The sequence below is a fragment of the Schistocerca nitens genome, chromosome 2, assembly GCF_023898315.1.
Source record: "Schistocerca nitens isolate TAMUIC-IGC-003100 chromosome 2, iqSchNite1.1, whole genome shotgun sequence".
Classification (NCBI taxonomy): Eukaryota; Metazoa; Arthropoda; class Insecta; order Orthoptera; family Acrididae; genus Schistocerca; species Schistocerca nitens.
In genome coordinates, this window is record NC_064615.1 from 307556585 (window position 1) to 307578634 (window position 22050).

The window sequence follows — 22050 nt, forward strand, 5'->3', positions numbered from 1 at the left end:
ATCTTAGATCCTGTTGGTTGAAGCGCTCTAGTTTCTTCAGATCGCGAAGGTCTAATGTCGATGTTTCGCAACCATAGAGCAGCGCTGAGATGGCAAATGTTTTATACATCATCAATTTGGAATATAGTGTTAGGTCTTTATTCAGGAAGACTCGTTATCTGAGACGACCGAATGCTACGTGGGCAGCACGTATTCTATTCTCCACGTCTTTTTCAGATGAGCAATTAGATGACAATAGGCTTCCTAGATAAAGGAAATGGGCCACTTGTTCCAAGGGTGTATCAGAAATAGATATGCTGAAATCGGAAAGGGACGAGCCAAGAGCTGGCTGTGCGAGCACCTTTGTCTTTTGAATATTGATGGAAAGACCAAATCGTCTGTATGCCTTGCTGAAACAATTAACAGACTGCGGCATCTCTGCAGGTGAATGAGCTGGAAAGACATTGTCATTCGCATACTGCAGCTCTGTTACGCGAATGGTACTTGTGAATTTTTCTGAATGGAGTCTGGACTGGTTAAATAATCCTCCATCCAATCTGTACTTTAGTTCTATCCCAGCGTTGTTCACAGATGTCTCATAAAGCGTAGCTGCCACGTACAATGCAAATAATGCTGGTGCTAGAACGCATGTTTGTTTAAGGCCAGTCGTTATTGGGAATTCATTAGACGTTTCATTCTGGCAGATGAAATATCCAGTCATGTCTTCATGGAGAGCTTTAATCAGGCCAACAAAATGTTCAGAGCTGCCGAAACATTTTAAGACCATCCACATGGCTTCTCTGGGAACTGTATCAAAGGCCTTTTCTAGGTCGTAAAAAAATAATAGTAAAGACTTTTGTTGGTCTCTGCACTTCTCCTGCAGTTGTCGTGCACAGAAAATCACGTCAATCGTCCCTCTTGATGGACGAAACCCGCATTGAGACTCAGGAAGCACAGTCTCTGAAAGGGTCTGAATTCGATTAGGAAGGATACAGGCAAAACTTTTACCAGCGACAGAGAGCAAGGGTATTCCACGGTAGTTAACACAGATGCTTCTATTGCCTTTCTTGAAGATAGTGACAATCGTGGAATTCTTCATGTCGGCTGGTATCTTGAGGGTTTCCCACATTAATAGTATGAGTGAGAAGAGCCTAGTTTTAAGAGGCAAGCCGCCACCCTGAATAAGTTCCAACGGGATGTTGTCAGGCCCACGAGCTTTTCCTGGTTTCATACTATCGAGTGCCTTGCTGAATTCTTGAAAAGTTGGAGGATCAACCATTCAGGGTTGTGGAGGATGCTGTAGGACATGTTTGAGAGGGCCCCAGTGGCAGTAGAAGTGCTCTTGCCAACGATTTGTCCTGACTTTCAGTGAGCATGGTGGTGTTGTCAACAGCTTTCAGTTTCCTGATGAGGAGTGGATGGATCCATAAAGCTCTTTAATTCCAGCATTGAAGCCACGCAGGTTCCTGGCATCGCTGCAGTCTCTTTGATGATGTTCTTTAATGCTGCCTATTGTTCGACATCATCTGTGATTGCTGTAGATTTATGGAGTTGTTCTGACAGCCCGTCTTGGAAGTGTGAGCGAATGTCTTTGTTCTGCAGCTTGTTGATGCTGAATTTTCTGCGCTGTGGGTTTTAGAAGTGGGATCGTAGCTTGCGGTACTTTGGTAGCCTCAGATGGATAACTTAGAGTTTATGATCAGTCCAGCAATCATCGATATTTCGAGCTGTTTTTGTGATGAGACTGCCCTTCTTGTCACGCTATCGAGGGATGACATAGTCCTCAAGATGCCAATGTTTGGAACGTAGGTGCATCCATGTGGTCTTATAGCGGTTAGGCGAGCGGAATTGCGTATTGCTGATGAAGAGCTCGTGCTCAGCACATAGACCAAGAAGTAATAGCCCATTTGCATTGCAGTTTCCGACCCCTTGTTTACCCGTCACGTCTCTCCAAAAACGATTGTCCTTTCCCAGTCTGATGTTGAAGTCCCCCAGTAGGATTAATTTATCTTTACCAGGTATCGTAACGAGAGTAACGTTCGACTGGTGTTGGAACTGATTCTTTGAATCTTCATCGCTATCTAAAGTAGGAGCATATGCAAAGACGAAGGTGATGAAGCTGTCTGAACCAAGTGGTATTCTCAGAGTCATGAGCCTTTCTTTAATTGAAACAGGTGTAGGTCGATGTGCATTCACTATTTTTGTTTTTACAGCAAGTCCTACACCATGGCTGCGTGGCTCTCCTGATCCTTCCCTTTCCAGAAGATGGTGTACCCTGAACTTCCCTCACTGATGTGTCCTTCACCTGTTAGTCTAGTCTCACTCAAGGCAGCTAAATCTATATCTAGCCTAGCAAATTCATGGCTGATAAGAGCGGTTCTACTTTCTTGCCTGTCACTGTTCACGTCCAGGAGGGTCTTGACATTCCATGTTCCTATTGTCATTATCATTTCATTCTTCTTTGGTTTCCGTCTGCAATATAAGGAGTGATCTTCTGGGTGCAGATTTCCAGTCCGGTTCAAGTGTGAGTTCCGATGTTCAGCCCACATTTTCTAGGGCCTTCCCCATTCAGAGTGGGCAGCGGTCGTCCTAAATAGGCCTCCCCAGTCTCAGATGCAGGACCGGATCCCCGAGTAGTCGCACGGGTTCTCAGGGAGGCGACAATCACACACCTGCCGCCAATGTGCAGGTCCAGACTAGTAGCTTTCAGCCTCACTCAAAGCCTGCTACCACCGTCCTTACCCAATCGCCATTGGGCTTTAAAGAAAATGTCTAGAGAAATTGCCATTTGTGTTTTTTTTTTTTTTTTTTTTTTTTTTTTTTTTTTTTTTTGAAGGAGGAAGTAACCCACACTCTATGATTCTGTGACAGTTCATCACGGCACATATGTATGAGACATGTGACTTCCGGTACCAGAACTGCAACGGACTGCCGCGAGCTCAATGACGGCTGAGCGGTGCCTTTTCAGCCAGTCCATCTGGGATGACCTCTTCCGTCTCCACGATCGTTGAGAGCCTGGGAGATAAAAGATTCTTGTCCCGCTCGCTTCGCCGTTGGGTCGAGGGCAGGATAGTAGAGGGAAAAGTGAAAGACACCCTTGGATCTCGAAACCTAATACTGCTCGGGTCGGAAGAACCAAGAGTTGGCCAAGGGAGGCCCATAGGAAAGGAAACAGAAGAAGCCTTACACAAGTAAGTGGAAGTAGTGCCAGCCTTAGCTAACGGCCCATGTGGTTACCGCCCACATATACCCAAGACGGGAGTCCCTTGGGGAATACGCGTTGCCTGGAATCTCACGAACTAATCCGTCTGGCATTGGTGACCCAACCGGGAGAGTAGCTCCCGCCAGCTTAGCTCAGTGGATCACTCAGAAACGCAAACCTCCCCACCAACGTTAAGGTGGTGGTCGATGGAGAGGTCACTCCTTATATTATTCGGTCAGCGTGGAGTGACTCTTTGCATACAGTTTTTTAAAATAAGATCTAAACTAGGCATTCGCTGAACAATATGTTCCTTAAACACTTAACTTCTTTAATAGATTGTCATGACATTTGGAAGCGTTTGATAAGTAATAGGGGTTCCTAGTTGCTAATATTTCATCATTTAAATATTTCTTTATGTGCTCAGAAAATTTATCAACAGCTTACTCACTATAATGGCAGTTCCGAAATCCAGAGTGTGACTAGCAAAGTACCCCAGTGTTACACATGTGAATGAAAACCTTGAAATATATACCTTCTCAAAAATTTGAGAAGGAGATGTTGAGAGTGACAATTGGTGGTATTTATTGACACCTGTGAAGTCATCCTTTTTATGGAGAGATTTAACAGTGGGGCACTCCTATCTGTGAGAGCACCCTGCAATTTTAATGATTATTTGCGTAAGTGAAGGCAAATGAAGGTAAGGGCAGCAGAAGAGTATTTCCGACGTCGCACTTTTTAATTGAAGCATAACTTAAGAGAAATGACGACCACGTCATATGATTGTTAGACCTAGAAAAACTGCCCGACAATGTAAAATAATGCAAGAAGTTCAAAAGTCTGATGAAATTAAGAGTAAGCTAAACCGAAAAAGAGTGAATGGATGACCAAGAACCAAGTACTCAGATTAAAACGGGTTGAAGAAAGACATGAAGTAGTTCTCCTTTTCTGTTCAACCTAAATCGAAGAACAATGACGGACACGTCATAGCTCTAGGAGTAGAATTAAAATTGATGGCGAAAGAGTATCAGCTATCAGGTTCACTGGCGACACTGCCAGACTCAGTGGAAGCAAGGGAGAATTATACGGCATACTGCATGGAAGCAACACTCACTTAGCACAGAACTGAAATTGAGAGTGTACTTTAGAAGGACGAGAGTGATGAGGAGTAACTGAAATGAGATCAGAAATAAACATCAAAATTAGGGCCCAGAAAGCAGACGAAATTAAGGAACTCTGCTACCTTGGAAGCAAATTAAGGCACGCCAGACGAAGCAATGAGGACATAGGCAGCAAACTAGGCACGCAAAGATGGCGTTCCGGACCACATAAACCTTAATTTAAGGAAGAAAGTTTTAAGAATATACATTTGGAGCACAGAAGTGTATGAAAGGAAATAATGTACTGTGGAAAAACGGGAAAAGAAGTCAATCGAAACGTTTTAAATGTGATGCCGCAGAACGATGTTGAAAGTTAGGTGGACTGGTGAGATATGAAATGAGTGTATATAATGACGTCGAATAACTTTTCACATGAATGACGTAAGTGCAAATGACAGCCCCACCAATGAACTGCCTTTTTATACCTTGTATTCGTAATACTACCGCCATCTTCATATGTACATGTCGCTATCCCATGAGTTCTGCCACCTCAGCGGATACTGAATGGCTAAAAGAAGTTAAGAGAAATATAGAGCAGCCTGTCAGTATTTTGGAGTCTGGTTTCATATGTCAGTAAAAGTGTGCCTGTGGAAAATATTCTGGTTAAACGTAAAAGGTTTTGCTACATCCAGTACTGGTGACTAATCAGATGACAGTAAGGAGTTAGAAACAAAAGATTCTAGGATTGGGAGCCACTGAATGGAGTCAAAGCAATAATGATAAAAAAACTGCTTGTAGCTGCAAAGAAAAATAAAAGTGTGAGGCTTGTCACTAACTCTCGAAAATAGGATGAAATTATAGTGAAATAGAGTGATATGCCAGGAAATAAGGAAGAACTATTGAAAAGGTTGAGTGGAGTTAAGTTCTTATTCTCACTACATGTAACTTATGCACATCACAATATTCCTCCGGATAGGCACACTAGAAAACACACAGCATTTTTATATGAGGTACAGGGGTATTAGTTTGTGTAGTCCTCTTTGGCTTCAATATTTCTGTTTCTCTGTTCACCAGAGCCATGGACCATGTATTAGGAGGAGCGTTTTCCTATAAGATTACGGTCCACGTAGAAGATATCCTTCTGACCAGCTGATATGGGCAAGAACATTGTGATTCAATAGAAGAGGTACAGCAGGCAATAGATTAGGGCGTAATGAAAGTAAACTTAACAAAATAAGAAACTCTGAAGAAGTAAATAAGATTTTTGAGTCAAGTAATAAGTGAGAAAGAAATGGTAGGATTATTTGGGGTCTATCGACAAATTTTCCCAGATCTAGGAATCAATGTTGTCTCTTTAACGCAGCTGTTGAAAATGAATGAACCGTGGGTCTGCACAAGGGATTCCAAGGATGCATTCAATAACGTGAGAAATAGGATACTGAGTAGTGAAGGAATTGGCACATTTTATGAAAATATTAGAGGTATTAGAGATAAAGTTAGTGAACTGCTTATAGACGTTGACTCTGAAATCATTTGTATGTCAGAGCACTACTTAAATAATTTGACAATTCAGAGGATTCCTTTACCAGGATATATATTAGCTGCCTGATTTTCAAGGAGTTTCTTGTGGGGTGGAGGAGTGGCTATGTATATAAAAACAGTATGCTATTTGAGTCCGTAGACTTATCATGGCACTGCACTGAACAGATATTTGAATGTTGTGTAGGGGCAATTAAATTTAGTGAAACTAAACTTCTAATTGTTGTTGTTTATAGGTCCCCTTACTCTGACTTCAGAGCATTTCTGCTCAAGCTACAGATGGTTCTTGATTCACTTTGTAGTAAGCACCAGAAATTAGTTATATGTGGTGACTTCACTGTAAATTCTTTGCATGATGGTGCAAGAAAAAGAATGTTGGTAGATCTCCTAAATTCGTATGATCAGATGCAGACTGTGTTTTTTCCAACTAGGGTGCAGTGTAACAGTAGCACAGCGGTATACAATATTTTTAATCATTCTTCATTACTAGATGGGCATTCTGTTAGTAAAAGGGTGAAAGACCTTTCAGACCATGATGCACAAATTTTAACACTAAAAGGCTTTTGTACTCAAACAAATGTCGCATGTAATTACAAACTATGTAGCAAATTTGATCCAACAGCAAAGCGAGTTTTTTTTAAACTTTGTCAAGGAACAAGAGTGGCAGGATGTTTAACTGTGTGCCTGACTAGAGGGATAAGAATATCATGTAGAACAAAGTGGGAATTATATCAAAATGTTAGAAGTAGCCACAATCACACTACAGTAGCCCATTACAAACATTACAACCAGTATTCTAAGGTGCTTAAAAATGTTATTAGTAAGTCAAAGAGTATGTGGTATGCAAATAGAATAGCTACTTCACAGGATAAAGTTAAAACCATATGGTCAGTTGTGAAGGAAGTGTCTGGTCAGCAGCACAAGATCGACGATATCAAGTAACTTCGTAGTAAAAATATTTCTGTTACTGATAAATCGGGTATATGTACAGTATTTAACAATCATTTTCTGAGCATTGCTGCTGAATTAAATAAAAATTAACTTTCCACAGGGAATCATACAACTTTCTTGGCAAATGCCTTTCCGAGATTGATGTCTGAAATACTCCTCTGTGATACAGACAAGGGGGATATTGAGTCAATAATTAAGTCTTTGACGACTAAGGACTCTCATGGTTATGATGGAGTGCCTAGCAGAATAATAAAGTACTGTGATGCACATGTTAGCCCTGTATTTAGCCATATTTGTAATTTTTCCTTTAGGAATGCTCAGTTTCCTGAACGATTAAAGTACTCAGTAGTAAAGCCGCGTTATAAAAAGGGAGAAAGGGATAATGTAGACAATTTTAGACCTGTTTCTATGCCATCAGTGTTTGCTAAGGTTATTGAAAAGGCTGTGTATGTAAGGAAAATGGATAATTTTATGTCACACAATTTGCTGTCAAAAGTACAGGTCGGCTTTAGAGGTCGTTCAACAACGGAATATACCATATTCTCTTTTATCTATGAAATAATGGATGAGTTAAACAAAAGGTTTCTAATGCTACCCATATTTTTTGATTTAAGTAAGGTGTTTGATTCTGTTGATCACAAAACATTGCTCCATAAGTTGGACCATTATGGAAAACGGGGAGTAACTCACAATTGGTTCACCTCTTTCTTCAGCAACAGACAGCTAATGGTCATTATTTACAATGTTGAGAATGGTTGTGATGTGGGTTCTGAGTAGGGTGCAGTCATGTAGGGGATGCCCCAGGGATCAGTGTTCGGGCCACTCCTGTTCCTTATTTATATAAATGATATGCTCTCTAGTATTACGGGTTACTCTAAAATATATCTGTCTTCTGATGACACTAGCTTGGTAGTAAAGGATCTTGTGTGTAACATTGGCTCGGTTTCAAATAGTGCAGTTCATAACCTAAGTTCATGGCTTGTAGAAAATAAACTATCACTAAATCACAGTAAGACTCGCTTTTTACAGTTTCAAACACACAACTCAACAGAACCTGACGTTTTAATTTCACAGAATGGGCATATGATTAGTGAAACAGAACAGTTGAAATTCCTAGCAGTTCAGATAGATAGTAAGCTGTCGTGGAAAGCCCACGTTCAAGATCATGTTCAAATACGTAACACTGCCATTTTTACTATTCGAATGGTATCTGAAGTAAGTGATTGTTCGACACGAAAGTTAGTCAACTCTGACTTTTTTCATTTGCTTATGTCGCGTGGTATTATTTTCATTCTAAAAGTACATTTTTGGCTCAGAAACGTGCGGTTCTGGCAATAAGTGGTGTAAGTTCACAAACCTCTTGTTGATCCCAGTTTAGAAGTCTGGGCATTTTGACATTGGCCTCTCATATATTCCTTTGTGTCATTTCTTGTTAACAATAGTAGCTCATTCCCAAGAATAGGCAGCTTTTACTAAGTTAATACTCGGCAGAAATCAAACCTGCATTTGGATCAGACTTCCTTAACTTTTGTGCAAAAATGTGTATAGTATACTGTATACTGCTGCATCCATTTTCAATAAGCTACCACTCGAATTCAAAAATCTTGGCAGTAATCCACGGGCTTTCAAATCTATATTGAAGAGTTTCCTCATGGGTCACTCCTATTCTGACGAGGAGTTCCTGAAAAAAAAAAGCTGATTCTTGTTGTATTATTGATTGCGTTTACTTAAACTTATGGATTGACTTTTTTCGCGTTAATAAATATTTTATTTTTTATCTTTTATTACTTTTATCTTGTAATTTCATGTACTGACACGTTACCTGACCTAGGAGATTTTCTCCTCAATTTGGTCCTACGGCACTTGACGTGTATATAAATAAATAAATAAATATATCATACAGACTTTAAACTTTCTTTTTGTGTGGTCACTCATACATGTGGTTACAGTGTGGGTTTAGAGCTCTTCCAAGTAGGTACTGATTGTGGAGGTGTGGTTTAACACATGGAACTGCGGCCTTTGCCAGTTAATCGCTATCAGTCGCCATCAACTATTACATTAGTTAGTTGGAAGCGCTGGCTGTTGTGTGGGAATTCTAAAAATTTTAGTTATACTTGTTGGGCTGTAAGCCCTCAATATATACTGATCGGAAGACATTGGGGTTCTTGGAATGTTGTGGATTGAGACATAGCTGACTGACAACAATTTGGCATCAGCATTATATACATAAAGGTGGAGGAGAATGTAGTGGCTGATTCCTTGCCAAAGGTATTGAAGAGGCTTATAATCATAGTAGGGGAACAGACAAGGAATTACACATGTTTTATTTATAGGGAGATCCGGTTTGGAAACTGACATAGGTATGGCTGCGAGAGCGGTGTGCTGACCACATGCACCTCCATATCCGCATCTAGTGACGTCTACGGGCTGAGGATGACACGGCGGTCGGTCGGTGCCGTTGGTCCTTCATGGCCTGTTAGTTAGGAGTTTACTTCAGCTTTTTTATTTATAAGGAATAAAGAAGGTGTTCATGAGAAAAATTTCCACGTATATCATAAGGGAACAGAATGCCAATGATAATTTGAGGATGGCGAAGAGTTATTAGAACCATCCAAAGGTTAAAACATACTGTGAGCTGCACAGTTGGATATTATTTAGGTGGATCTGAGAGGATGTGTCGAAGGTCTGTGCTTGTGTTTCCTGATGAGTATAGGGGCCAAATGATTGATTATGTACATGAGAGTCATGGAAATTATACATTACAGGGCTAAAATGTGTATAGTTAAACTACTAGAACTTGTTATTTTTAATAACTTACCGATGTGGGTGAAGGGTCGTTAGAGACGTGTGACCAGTGCCAGTGAGGTAAATCATGAATCATGCCTACACAAGGTCTAAGTCACAGTGTAATGTCTCCTGGGCCTAATGAACTATTAGCAGTCGATGTGTTCGTTCACGTACCGGTATCGTGTGGGGTGGTCCTCGTTTTAGTTATTATAGATGCATTTTCAAAGTAGGTAAGGTAATGTGTTATAAACAAGGAACTGGTAAACAAGTTACGAAATGAATGCATTGTTGTCTGACTAGGGAATACAGTTCGTCTGGAAAATGTTTAAGGATAGATAGGAAAGAAATTAGTAAGACATATCTTAATTTTGGCATAATTTGCACATGGGAACGTGTTTTAAGCAATAATGAGGGAATTAAATCAATTATGCAGAACATACCATCATAAAAAGCATTCAGTCCTGGCCAGCTATGTTCCTGTCTTTGAGAAACCCGTTAATAACCTGTGGCACAAAGCTACAGGATTTGCGCCATCTGAACTTATTTTAAAAGAGAATCCAAGTAATGTCTTTGTGGAGAAAGCAGACATTAGCTAAGAAAAGGAGGAAAAATGAAGCAAGAAAGAGAAAAGGAGACGTGATGGGAAGGTAAAGTCTCTCTCTACTGAAGCTGGAGACTTAGGTTTGGTAAAGAACAACTAAATATGCAAGTCAGTAGATGGTGAAATAAAGAAATTCTGGGTGATTTACCGAAGTCACTTTGAGGTAGTAAGTAAATCAGATGACAGTGCTTATAAAGGGTGAAAAGTATTTAAACCGACATACTCTGGGAGGTTGCAGGGGACATCAAAACAAATATTTTTCCCTATTGTCATTTCTTCCTGTGAGGATTATTTTTGCCGGCCGCGGTCGCTGTGCGGTCCTAGGCGCTCCAGTCCGGAGCCGCGCTGCTGCTACGGTCGCAGGTTCGAATCCTGCCTCGGGCATGGATGTGTGTGATGTCCTTAGGTTAGTTAGGTTTAAGTAGTTCTAAGTTCTAGGGGACTGATGACCACAGCAGTTGAGTCCCATAGTGCTCAGAGCCATTTGAACCACTTTTGAGGATTATTTAAACCGGTGGAGGGCGTATTACGCTCTTCAGTTGTTAGAGGCCGTATTACTATCTTCAGTTGTAGGCAACTGCTGTCCACAAATGTAGTAGTGCATTGTCTCTGTTTACTAATGGAGCGATACACCTGGAGTGAGTAGACTGATATGGTTGGTGCGTACTGCATAGCGCACCACAACGGACGAGCTGCACAGCGGGTTTATGAACAACAATACGTATCCCGGATAATACGATCTTTGCTGCTGTGTACCAACGTCTGCTTGAGACCGGGTCATTTAGCAGATTACCTGGACAGGGACTCCGTCGCACGGTAAGAACGCTGCAATTTGAGGAAGCTGTCTTGCAGCATGTGGAGCGCGATCTTTCAATCAGCACTCGTGCAATTGCACGTAACATGGGGACGAATCAGACGAATGTAAGAACAGTCCTTCGAGAGCAGTTGTTACGTCCATTTCACTTACAGTGTGTCCTCAACCTGGAACCAGTTGATTGTCCACCCAGAGCAAAGTTCCTCTACTGGTTTAAATACTCCTCATAGGAAAAAATGACATTAGAGGAAAATATTTGTTTTGATGTCACCTACAACCTCCCAGAGTTTGTCGGTTTAAATACTTTTCACCCTGTAGGTCAAAATACACTGAGGAGACACATGTCATGGGATAGCGATATCCACATATACAGATTGCAGTGTATCACGGTCACAAGGTATGAAAGGGCAGCGCATTGGTGGATCTGTCAATTGTACTCAGGTAATTCACAAGAAAAGATTTCTGACGTCATTAAGGCCGCACGACGAGAGTTCACAAACTTTGAATTCAAAATAGTTGTGGAGCTAGGCGCATGGAACATTTCATTTCGGAAATCGTTAGGGAATTCAGTCTTCAGAGATCCAAAGCGTCAAGGATGTGCCGAGAATATCAAATTTCAGCCACTACTTCTCAACACAGTTAACACAATGACCGATGACCTTCTTTTAGCGACTGAGGGCAGCGACGTTTGTGCAGTGTTTCCAGTGCTAAATAGACACGCAACATTACGTGAAATAACCACAGACTGTGGGACGTACGACGAATGTATCCGTTAGGACAGTAGGGCGAAATTTCAGTTCACTGGGCTATGTCAGCAGACGACTGACGCGAGTCCCTTTCCTAACAGTATGATATTGGCTGCAGCGCCTCTCCTGGCCTTGTGAACACATCGGTTAGAATCACGACGACTTGTGACCTGGGGGCAAGTTATTAACAAGGCACTGTGCTAGCTGGTTGTGGCTCCATAATAGCGTAGAATGTGTTTACATGAAATGTACTGGGTCCTCTAGTCCACTGAAGCGATCGTAGACTGGAGACGTTCATGTTCCGCTACTTGAAGACCATTTGCATCCATTCATGGACTTGTCATGTCACCAGGCCACAATAGTTCATGATTGATCTGAAGAACGTTCTGCACAATTCGAGCCAATTATATGCCACCCAGATTGCCCAGCCCGAATCCCATCAAACATTTATGGGACAAAATCAAGGGGTCAGTTTGTGCACCAAATCCTGCACTGGCAACACCTTCGCGATTATGGACATCTGTAGAGCCAGCATGGTTCAATATTCTTGCAGGGGACTTCTAACACTTGTTGAGACCATGCCACGTCGAATTGCTGCACTATACCAGGCGGAATATCCAACACAATATTAGGAGGTATTCCTTGACTCTTGTCACCTCATTATATCCGACATCAGGGAAAGAGCTCTGGCTCAGAAAGATAATGGACTTCAAGACTCATACACAGACGGTTAGAATTTCTAGAGAATCTGCCACTCTATAGTAAATAAGCTGCTAGCCATCCAAAATGAAACACAAAGAAGGACTGAAGATATCATGACCAACTTGATTTTGGAGACAATAGGTTGTACAAAGAACACATGACTGAAAATACAGCTCCATGTGGAGTGAGGAGAATGATGAAATCAGCATTGAGTGTTGCCAACATCGCTAGCTATAACTGCTGCTACGCTCCACGGCTGCATGACCACATATGGCGCGCAATGTTCAAGACTTCTTCGTCACCTATTGGGTAGCACTGGAAAAGTATCTGTATTATGGAACACTGATCACTCAAAAAATTTCTAGAACGGGGCATTCGAGTGTGCTTATGTCGTCAAGCAGCGAAGGTATGGGAGGACAACAGGCTCCAGCACTTCAGAGACGTAACGCTGGCTGATCTTGTGTACTAGCAATCCGTACTCGGGGCGGAGGTTGCAGGAATGGAATCCAATAGCACCCCAAACCATAACACTGCGTGCAGGGACAGTATGACGATCCATAAGGCAACAGTTCAACAGTCTCTCACCATTGTGTCTCCAGACTCTAATCCGAGCATCTTGGTGGTGCAAGGAGAATCGGGATTCATCGGTAAAAACAATGTCGTTCCATTCGGTTGTCCACGTCCGTCGTTCATCGCACCATTGCCGGTTCAGAAGCCTGTGGCTTTGACTTGGTGGCAACCGCAGCAACGGACCTCGCGAACAGTCCACTCTGCTACAAACGACCTCGAATGATACTCGTGGCCACTGTTTTCTGCACAAGACCGAGTTTGTTGTGATATGGTCCGTGATGTGGCAGAGGGACCCATCACTGCCATACGCACAATATGCCTGTTACCCCGTGTAGCCGTGTAGTGGGGCAACGACGTGGGTGCAGTCGGTCCCTTCGGTCCGTCGTTCCCTCCTGCATCCAGCGGTTACGGATCCGCTTTGCGGTCAGTTCATCGGATGTTTGCAATGTACGCAGCTGCTTGATCCCGTCCGACAAGATCATCGATTTCTCTGAAGGGTAATCCGCAATTCCTGTAGCCAACTTTTCTCCCTCAGTCTAACTCGAAACGTGCGCCGCGCGGGGTAGCCGTGCGGTCTAGGGCGCCTTGCCACTGTTCGCGCAGCTCCCCCGTTGGCGATTCGAGTCCTCCCTCGGGTATGGATGTATGTGTTGTCCTTAGCGTGTGTTACTTTAAGTTAGTTTAATTAGTGTGTAAGCCTAGGGACCGATGACCTCAGCAGTTTGGTCACATAGAACCTTAACAAAAATTTCCATTTTCCGAAACGTGCTCGAAAGGCGCCTGCTGTCTTCTACGAGAAATAATGAAGCTGCTCAAGCAAACCAACAGCACGAAAGAACAATTCCGGTACGTTCGCATTTCAGTCAGTTGCCCCTTTATATAGCGCTTGCAGGTGGTGCTACTGGCGCCCGTGATGTGCGCGTGCGCTTAAATGCTAATTACGTGCATCTCCTGTCGCCGCAATCGCATGCCGCGAATTTCACTTGTCTTGGATGATTCCTTCGAGGTGTTGTATTCTAGGTGGCCAGCATTGCACGTACTAAGCAAATAAAGATGTGTTTCGAACGTTCTAGACACACGGTTTAGATATACTTCTGTCGAAATTAGAAAGCGAGACGCAGTTTGAGTGGAAAGAAACCCGTTGGTAACAGAGGGCTGGACCTGACAGCGAAGGAGGAAAGACGTAGTGCTTTTGGAAAAGTATCTGTATTATGGAACACAGATCAGTCACAAAATTTCTACAACGGGGCATTCGAGTGCGCTTATGTGTGTGCTACTGGTGTGACTCTAAGTTATGAATATTCAGAAAAGTGAAGTGTCTGACATCACAGTCAGAGAAAATGTTACTAATGGGGATAGCGTCCCCATGTTCGAGGCAGATCACGACGGGTGTACACTGGGACAGAACACGGTGGCAGCTCAACCTCAGCGGCGCAATTATCTTTGCGGTCAGTTCATCGGATCTTTGCAATGTACAAGTATGTACACTCACTCACAATTGATTATAATTGGTGCTAAAAAGTTAAATGAAGTATGGTTGTTACTATGGATTCACATGTAGTTAGTTCAGAGCAAAGCTTATGTCGTGGTACTGCATCAAGTCTCGAATTCATACTGGTAAGTAGGTCTACACTATGTACCTTACTGCGTATACACTCAGTATTGCGGCAGATAATTGCAGATGGTCTCCTGGCCACGACTGAGTGTGGAAATTTAACAGTAGTGGGGAACATTGGAGGATCGATGTTCTCTGCAGTATTAGAACTATGCTGGTGCTAATAGTATTAAGTCCCAAGTGGCAGCATATTTTCAATGATATCCCATGGATTCGCTAGTTCATCAGAGTTATGTTGGGAAGACACATACTTTGAACTGATGACTTCTGTGAAGGCTCTGTATATTCTGATGTGATGCATATTTATCATTGATCTGGAATTGATATTTATGTAGACAAGCTTTATTTGAGGGCACTGTTCCTCAACAGTGTAGTACGTTTTTTACAAGGTACGTCAGGTACTTATTTTCCGGTCGTCCAACTTATTCCCAGGCCCATCAATTAGCTCAGAGGTGGCGTATGCATTAGTAGGTGGACAGCGATGACAGGCCAGGTGAGGTGAGTGAGTGAGTGAGTGAGTGAGTTTTAGGAGGCTGCAGCACCGAGGAAGCTGACCGAGCAGAAAAACTCAAAGGGGCGTCTGTGGCAGTACGCACTGGGCCAGACGCTGCTGCTTTTTGTACTTTTCAGCTCTCTTGGAACAAACCCGATGCACAATGATTCACTGACGAATTACGTCACAGGTTGTCATGCAGCCAGCAACAGCAGAGCACCACAGTCAGCACAAGCCACAACAGCAATTCTCGAAACCATTTTCGTGTTAATTCACTCTGTTCTTTCAAAATTGTTTATGCGGCTCGATTTATGTGGGTAAATTGGGTAAATATTTCATGGATCTTCTGTATGTTCAGTCATGTTTCTTCTAGGCTCTGTGCAACACTTCCATGCTTTCACTCCCGACCTACTTTGAGACTGCATTTTTAAATGTGTCGTCAGTGCACCACCACTCCCACCCGGGGACAGCGTCCTAAACCTTGTCACTCACTTCCTTCTAGTTTGTCTTATGTAAAGCTATTGATAATCATTCCAGTTCACGTAATACACTCTTGAGTCACGTCAGTTGTCGCATGTCTTTTGCAGTTCCGTGGTGTAACCAGTTTCGAAAAGTACCCACAGTCTGAAAGCCAATACTAACAGTAGCTATCCTGAAGCGGTGTCACTGTTTTCGGAATGCACGCCACTAAACGTTAACGACCCAATTCTCTTATTATTCTGATGCATCACTGGTCGATTACTTTTTCTGTATTTAATTTCCTTCTACATATTGATGATGTAACTGTTTCCGTACCCGTTTGCTCGATCTGTCAGCATGATCACTTGAATTTCTTTCTCAATCTAGTCCTCATTAAAGGGTAACTTTAAAATTCTTTATATCGTAGACCAGAAACTCCTTCTTCAGGGATCATATGATTCAGCATTTGTGATCACCTCAGTATTGAATGGTGTCCTGTGTGTAGCTGTTTTGTGTCTCTGGTCGTTGTTAGTAATCACAGGGTCCAGCAGGGTTACGCTTTTCTCTCTTTCAATCTCGACAGTCAAGTCAGTCTAAAGCTGTAAGGCGCCTATATCCTAGCATTTTTTTGTATTTTACTCACAATAAATCGGTATAACAGAATAATGTCATTTCAATCACAATAAACCTGTATAATAGAATAATGTCATTGACGTATATTTCATAATACACGTGCGGTTTCCTGTTTTTTGTCGTGATTTACGCTAAAAAATTCGTTCTCCAAGTATTTATAAACATTTCTGCTATTGATATGTGCTGTCTGTTCCGTCGGACATGTGTTGTCTGTTCTGTAGAGCATGGTCGCCAGAACGGACGTCACTGGTGCTGCATAAGCTGCAAAAAAAGTATGTTACAATAAATTAGGACTTCAGCCATTGAAATAACTCAGTGGTGAAGTTGAAAATTTGTGCCAGACCGGGACTCGAACCCAGATGCCCTACTTCTTTAGAACGTTTGCTCGTATATATACATATATTCTGTTAGAAATTATTGTTATGAACTAGGCATATCTGAAAAATACCCGTGTGTTGGCCCGCATCTCGTGGTCGTGCGGTAGCGTTCTCGCTTCCCACGCCCGGGTTCCCGGGTTCGATTCCCGGCGGGGTCAGGGATTTTCTCTGCCTCGTGATGGCTGGGTGTTCTGTGCTGTCCTTAGGTTAGTTAGGTTTAAGTAGTTCTAAGTTATAGGGGACTTATGACTACAGCAGTTGAGTCCCATAGTGCTCAGAGCCATTTGATTTGAACCCGTGTGTTATGGATGTAGTCTTCATCGTACATGAGTATGATTCAATCGCCTTTGTCTGCCTTGGTGATAATTGCTATATGAGTAATACCTTGTTAACGTTAGCAGCTATTTCTATCTTCCCACTTCTATTAAGCTTTGCCAAGTCAAACTTGCTTTGAACTTCCTCAGTCATGTTATTAACTAATTTTGCGTTCATTTCTGGAATGATATTATACTGTAGCCATTTATGTTGCAAAGCCAACTCAGCACTCTTCCAGTTCATGTTAGTTAGCTCCAAAACACTTTTGAATAATTGGTTTACCTCGTTTTGTATGTTTCCCGATGTCCTATGATTAGTGCGCCAATACCGCCCAGAACTGTTCTCCGTACCATTTCCTAATATTATTCTCTTCTTCAATCAACATTTACTCAATATTTTGGAAAACTGATAACATATGTAAAAATGTCGTTAATCACCTAACAGAAAATGTAGTCTAAATGCTTTCTGATTGCAAAAGGATTTACGTTTTTTCACGAATCTTGCACATGTTGAATAGTATATATGAAAGTAACGTCATAAGCTGAACACCTGTCATTGAATTTAGTGTTCAAAACACTTTGTATAAGAATACTTTCAATTTAAAAATAATTGTCAACTCATGCTCAGCGTTACCTGGAAGCAACTCATTAACAAACGGAATATACTGAAGTACAGATTTATATCAGGAAAAAATATGGGAGGAGTATCTGAAGTATATTTAGCGATAAAGCAGAACATCATAAAAGCTACAGAGCGAAATATACCAGTTTTCTCAAAAAGTAGTGAACCTTATTAACATAAACTGGAGGAAATCTGAGTCAGCGTTGCTACATAAAAGATTAAAATCTAAAAAGATACCGAAAATGGTGAATCCATCTTTATTATGCTGATGGAACCAGTTTTTATAACCTGTCACAGTACTCAGAAAAATATCGTCCGTCATGTCGAAATTTCTGATGAAGACGTTGGTTGACCATTCTTGTCTGAACTTTGAGGGGTTCGAGTAGTAAAAAGAAATCCAAGACGGCCAGATCCTAATGTCTCCTTATCTGACGAATTTCAGGTAAATATTTTGATGCTTAAGAAATTAATTCCATGACAGCAAGTCGTTGAATTTCGATGGTGGCCATATTGCAGAACTATCTTGTGGTAATGCGATAGAATTTAATATCACAACGTACAATATACAGTGTAAATATTATGGTACAGCAGTCGTTTTTATTATATTATTTGCTTCTTTTATATTTGAGAAGCATCTGATGATTCCAGACACATCTACGTCTACATCGTGCAGCTCATTGCAAAATGCTTGGTAGATGGTACTTTGCATTCTACCATGTATCTGCCTTTCTTCTTCCTCCATTAGCATATGGAGTGCGGCAAGAATGACTGCTTAAACGCTTATACGCGCACTGCATTGTTTTAACCTCGTCTCTACAATCTCTACGAGAGTGATACATAAGGAGTTCCATTACATTCCTAGGTTTATGGCGTAATGCTGCTTCTCGAAACTTTGCAAGTATCGTCAGTCTCTTCAGATGTTACGGGATCTCTGTGGGTCACACAAACCTGTGATCGCCTGTGCTGCCCTTCTTTGTATGCTACCAATATCCCCTGTTAGTCCTATCTGGAATGAGTCCTTACACATTTGAGTGATATTCTAGGATGGGTCACAGAAATGTTTTGTAAATAATCTGTAGACTTATTTCATTTCTCTATTATTCTGTTAATGAACAGAAGTCTATCACCTTCTTTACCTACAACTGAGCGTATATGACCATTCGTTGTCACATTTTCAGAAACTGTCGCAACTAGGTATTTGTATGTGGTGAATGATTCCAACTGATAATGTAGTCACGGTTTACGATATTTCTACGGTTTCTGAACTTTTTTTTTCACTCGCTGTTATTATTTTTGACCCACCATCCAATTCTTAGGACGGGTGTTTATTTGCCTCTTGTCCGCCGGCTCCACAACCTCCCGCCACACCGCTGCCTGTGTACCGCCCCGTGGAGGCGGTTTCAAAGTTTTTGTTCTTATTCTCTTTCTTTGTTTTTCATTTATTTCACTTATTTTTTGCTTATTTTCTCTCATTACTTTTCTTTGTTAAATCTTTGTATTTTATTTTTCTTGTAGTCTTTTGTCTGCAGCAATGGAGATAAATTTTCTAATTAACAGTGTTTAGAAAATGAAATATAATAGATTGTGTTAGTATAGAAAAGAAAAATAGAAAGATAGGAAAGATAATAGAAAGAGAACCGTCCTTCACCTAATGTTTGTGGCAGTGAGTGCCTTGGAATTTAATTCAAGCCGCTGACCGCCGTTCACATCACAATAAGTAATCACTAATGCCATTTACTGTGAAATCTATCTAACACCTAAAACATTTACAGTACTTATCGACGTTAATATAGGTGGTAGACCTTGTTATGACAGATTTGTGCTTATAGGTTTAAGTACTGTCAATTATTTATATTATATTATCTTTTTCACGATGTCAGAAGCTATGTCTGACTCGTTTCCAGCCGTATCATGATCAGTGTTGTCATCGGTTTCCCTGTTAGGGTCTTGATTTACCGTGTCGATATCAACCTGTTGTCACACATAGGCTCTTTTTCTGTACTGTCTAGTTATGATACATTCAGTTTAAGTAGCTTTTGACATTTCGTCAGTGAGTGCCTTAATTTTTGTCCATTGGTCTTTGTCTGTGAGCATTACATGTGTGCAGTGTTCTATATCTGTGAGATCCGTGTGTCACATTTGTCTAATGTTTGTCAATCATCCGCGGAAAAAGACGACGTCTTCCAGGAGACCTTCTTCCCAACCTGTTGTCTGCCACAGTCTCACAAGGTTTAAGTACGTGGTTTAAGTATGTGGGATAAGGGCAGCGTCCTGTTACATAATGTACCATACCGCGGCTGCCATTGATATGTTTGAATGTTAGCCTATCCCTTATATTCGGAGAGAGGTAATATGGTCTTCCCACTCAGCTTGCCATGTAACAGGCGACGAATTTTGAAATTGGCGTTAGGTGTTAATCGGTACTCCAGTGATCCTCACCTGGTCATGTCTTCTCGTCTGCCCTGTATCTTACTGCAACGTCTGTCGGGTTGATTCCCAGCTTAAGAAGTGCCGCAAATATCAAACAGTCTGCGTAGGACGCTCCAGCCGATGTCCCGTTCGTTGACAGGCTTTGCCTATGGGTCCAAGTAATGGCAGCAAAACTGAATACTTAGTCGAAGAAAGCAATGTGGTATGTCCGTGTGACTAACAGTGGATGTCTGCAATGTTCTGAGTTTAGCCTTGTCCACTAATGCAGTATTTTTTCTGCTTTCCTTGTGATAGTTATATGTTCATGGAGATTTAGCTTTTCATCTATGTGAACCCAAAGATAGCTTGCACTGAATGCCTGATATAGGTTTGCGTCCCATATTTTAACTATTGGGTTCCTTTGTAGGGATCCTTTCAGTAACGTGTACGCTGTTTTACTGTCAGTTATCTTGAGTTTGTTATGTTGCAGCTCTGTGCTATTGTTCTCAGTGTTCCATTTTGATCTTCCTTCTAACTGGGACCTGGTGTTAGCAGATACAACGATCAACAAGTCATCTACGTGTGTGACAAGTCCATCTGTCACGCCAGTCTGCCTCCATAATTGGAGGAGGGGCCCTATCGTGATGGACCAGAGCCACAGATCGACCCTTGTGGCCAGCCTTTGGTAAATCGTTTGATTAGTTTCCGGCTGTACATCTGCCATTCGACCACTCTGTTATTACTGTAGTCTAGTAGACTGTGGTGGAGTGTGTTGGGTACCTCCAGATGTCTTAGTCTCTGAAACGTGGCAGGCCACCAAAGGTTATGAAAGGCGCCTGCAATGTCGATCATAACTGCTATTGTATACTGTGCTCTGGTGACATAATTTGTAGTGCCTTGTTAATGGCGTCATCAGTTGATTTCCCACCTCTGAAACCAATCTGTGTTGAGCGTGTGAGTGTCTACGACGTCGTCAGTTAGGGGCTTCTGCATCAGAAATTCTGTTGTGTGTCTACATCCCTTTGTCATCGCGTCGTCACCCTGTCGTAGCGTTCCCAGAACTAATAGGATCTTGATTTTTTTCAGTGATGAATTTATATGGTTCCCTCCCCATGTTTCATTGTAACTGTCACGCTGCTTGTCGGTCCTAATGTTGCCTCCGTGTCTTAAATTGTTTCTGTTTGTATCGGTCCTTTGCGAGCTTATACGCCTCTAGTCTTACTTGCCTGTCTCTACCTGTTACGGATCGTTGATATAGCCGTCTCGCTCTTCTCGTCTCCTGTTTTAGTGTTGTTAGTTCATTTGACCGTGGTGCTAGTGTAGGATATGTGTAGTGAGTTCCATAAGTGTGTGCACTCTGTAGTCTGTACTCCCATCAATGTTCTGTATGTTTTGTCAACTGCACTATTTTACGTTTCAAAACATTGAAGCAACGCTTGTTGTAAGCACCTAGTATTAAAGGAATTTAGGAAGTAGTTACCTCTCCGATGAAGCCGGCTGTGATCCTGTCGCCAATTAGGATGCCGATGGCGCCGTAGTTCATGTACTTGGGACGGTCAGCGCTGAAGAAGACACCCTGGAGGATACCCGCTGGAATCACTGTGGAACCCACACATACTCTCGTCATTACACACACTGCTGGTCTCTGCAAAGTCTCGTACACTAGCAACTGGTAATTAATCACTAAGACTTAATTCCCAAGCCCAGATGTTGCTCATGGAAGTAGATCGCAGGCTTTTTAGGTGAAAATCATTCGAAAACTGATTATTGCTCAGCAAGCGATGAAGACATGCATGTTGGTATCTGCTGGGGGAGACCGGGAGACAAATAGATTGATCGAGGGACTGGCTTGAGTGGCAGACGTGGTATGATAACCTGCAATGACGCGAATGAAATGGAGGAAGAAGTGTGGTTGAAGATGTGGCCAGGAAGGGGTATCAGATGCAGTTCTTCAGTACTCCTTCTACTTAAAAGTTTGGATTCCTTGTATCTATGGGCCTCGCTGGTGATTCCAGTATGATGATTCGTCGTGGGAATCTCCTTTTTTTAACATCTATTTTCGTATGTCCATAATATATGGGTTGTTTTCCTTCCACAGTAATGGACCATAAGGCATCCATTACCTTGCTGATGACATCAT

General features: G+C 41.9%; 1 protein-coding gene across 3 annotated transcripts in view; it reads right to left on the reverse strand.

The window, feature by feature from the left end:
• The window catches only part of LOC126236074 (neprilysin-2-like), a 213838-nt gene that overhangs the window by 17085 nt on the left and 174703 nt on the right, over positions 1–22050 (reverse strand). For 2 of the 3 annotated variants that reach the window (XM_049945133.1, XM_049945132.1), the window contains exon 12: positions 21391–21509. In XM_049945133.1, coding sequence (XP_049801090.1) covers positions 21391–21509 — 119 coding nt within the window. Of the gene's footprint in view, positions 1–16204; positions 16450–21390; positions 21510–22050 lie in introns of those variants that run through there. The other variant, XM_049945134.1, reaches the window with a different exon arrangement.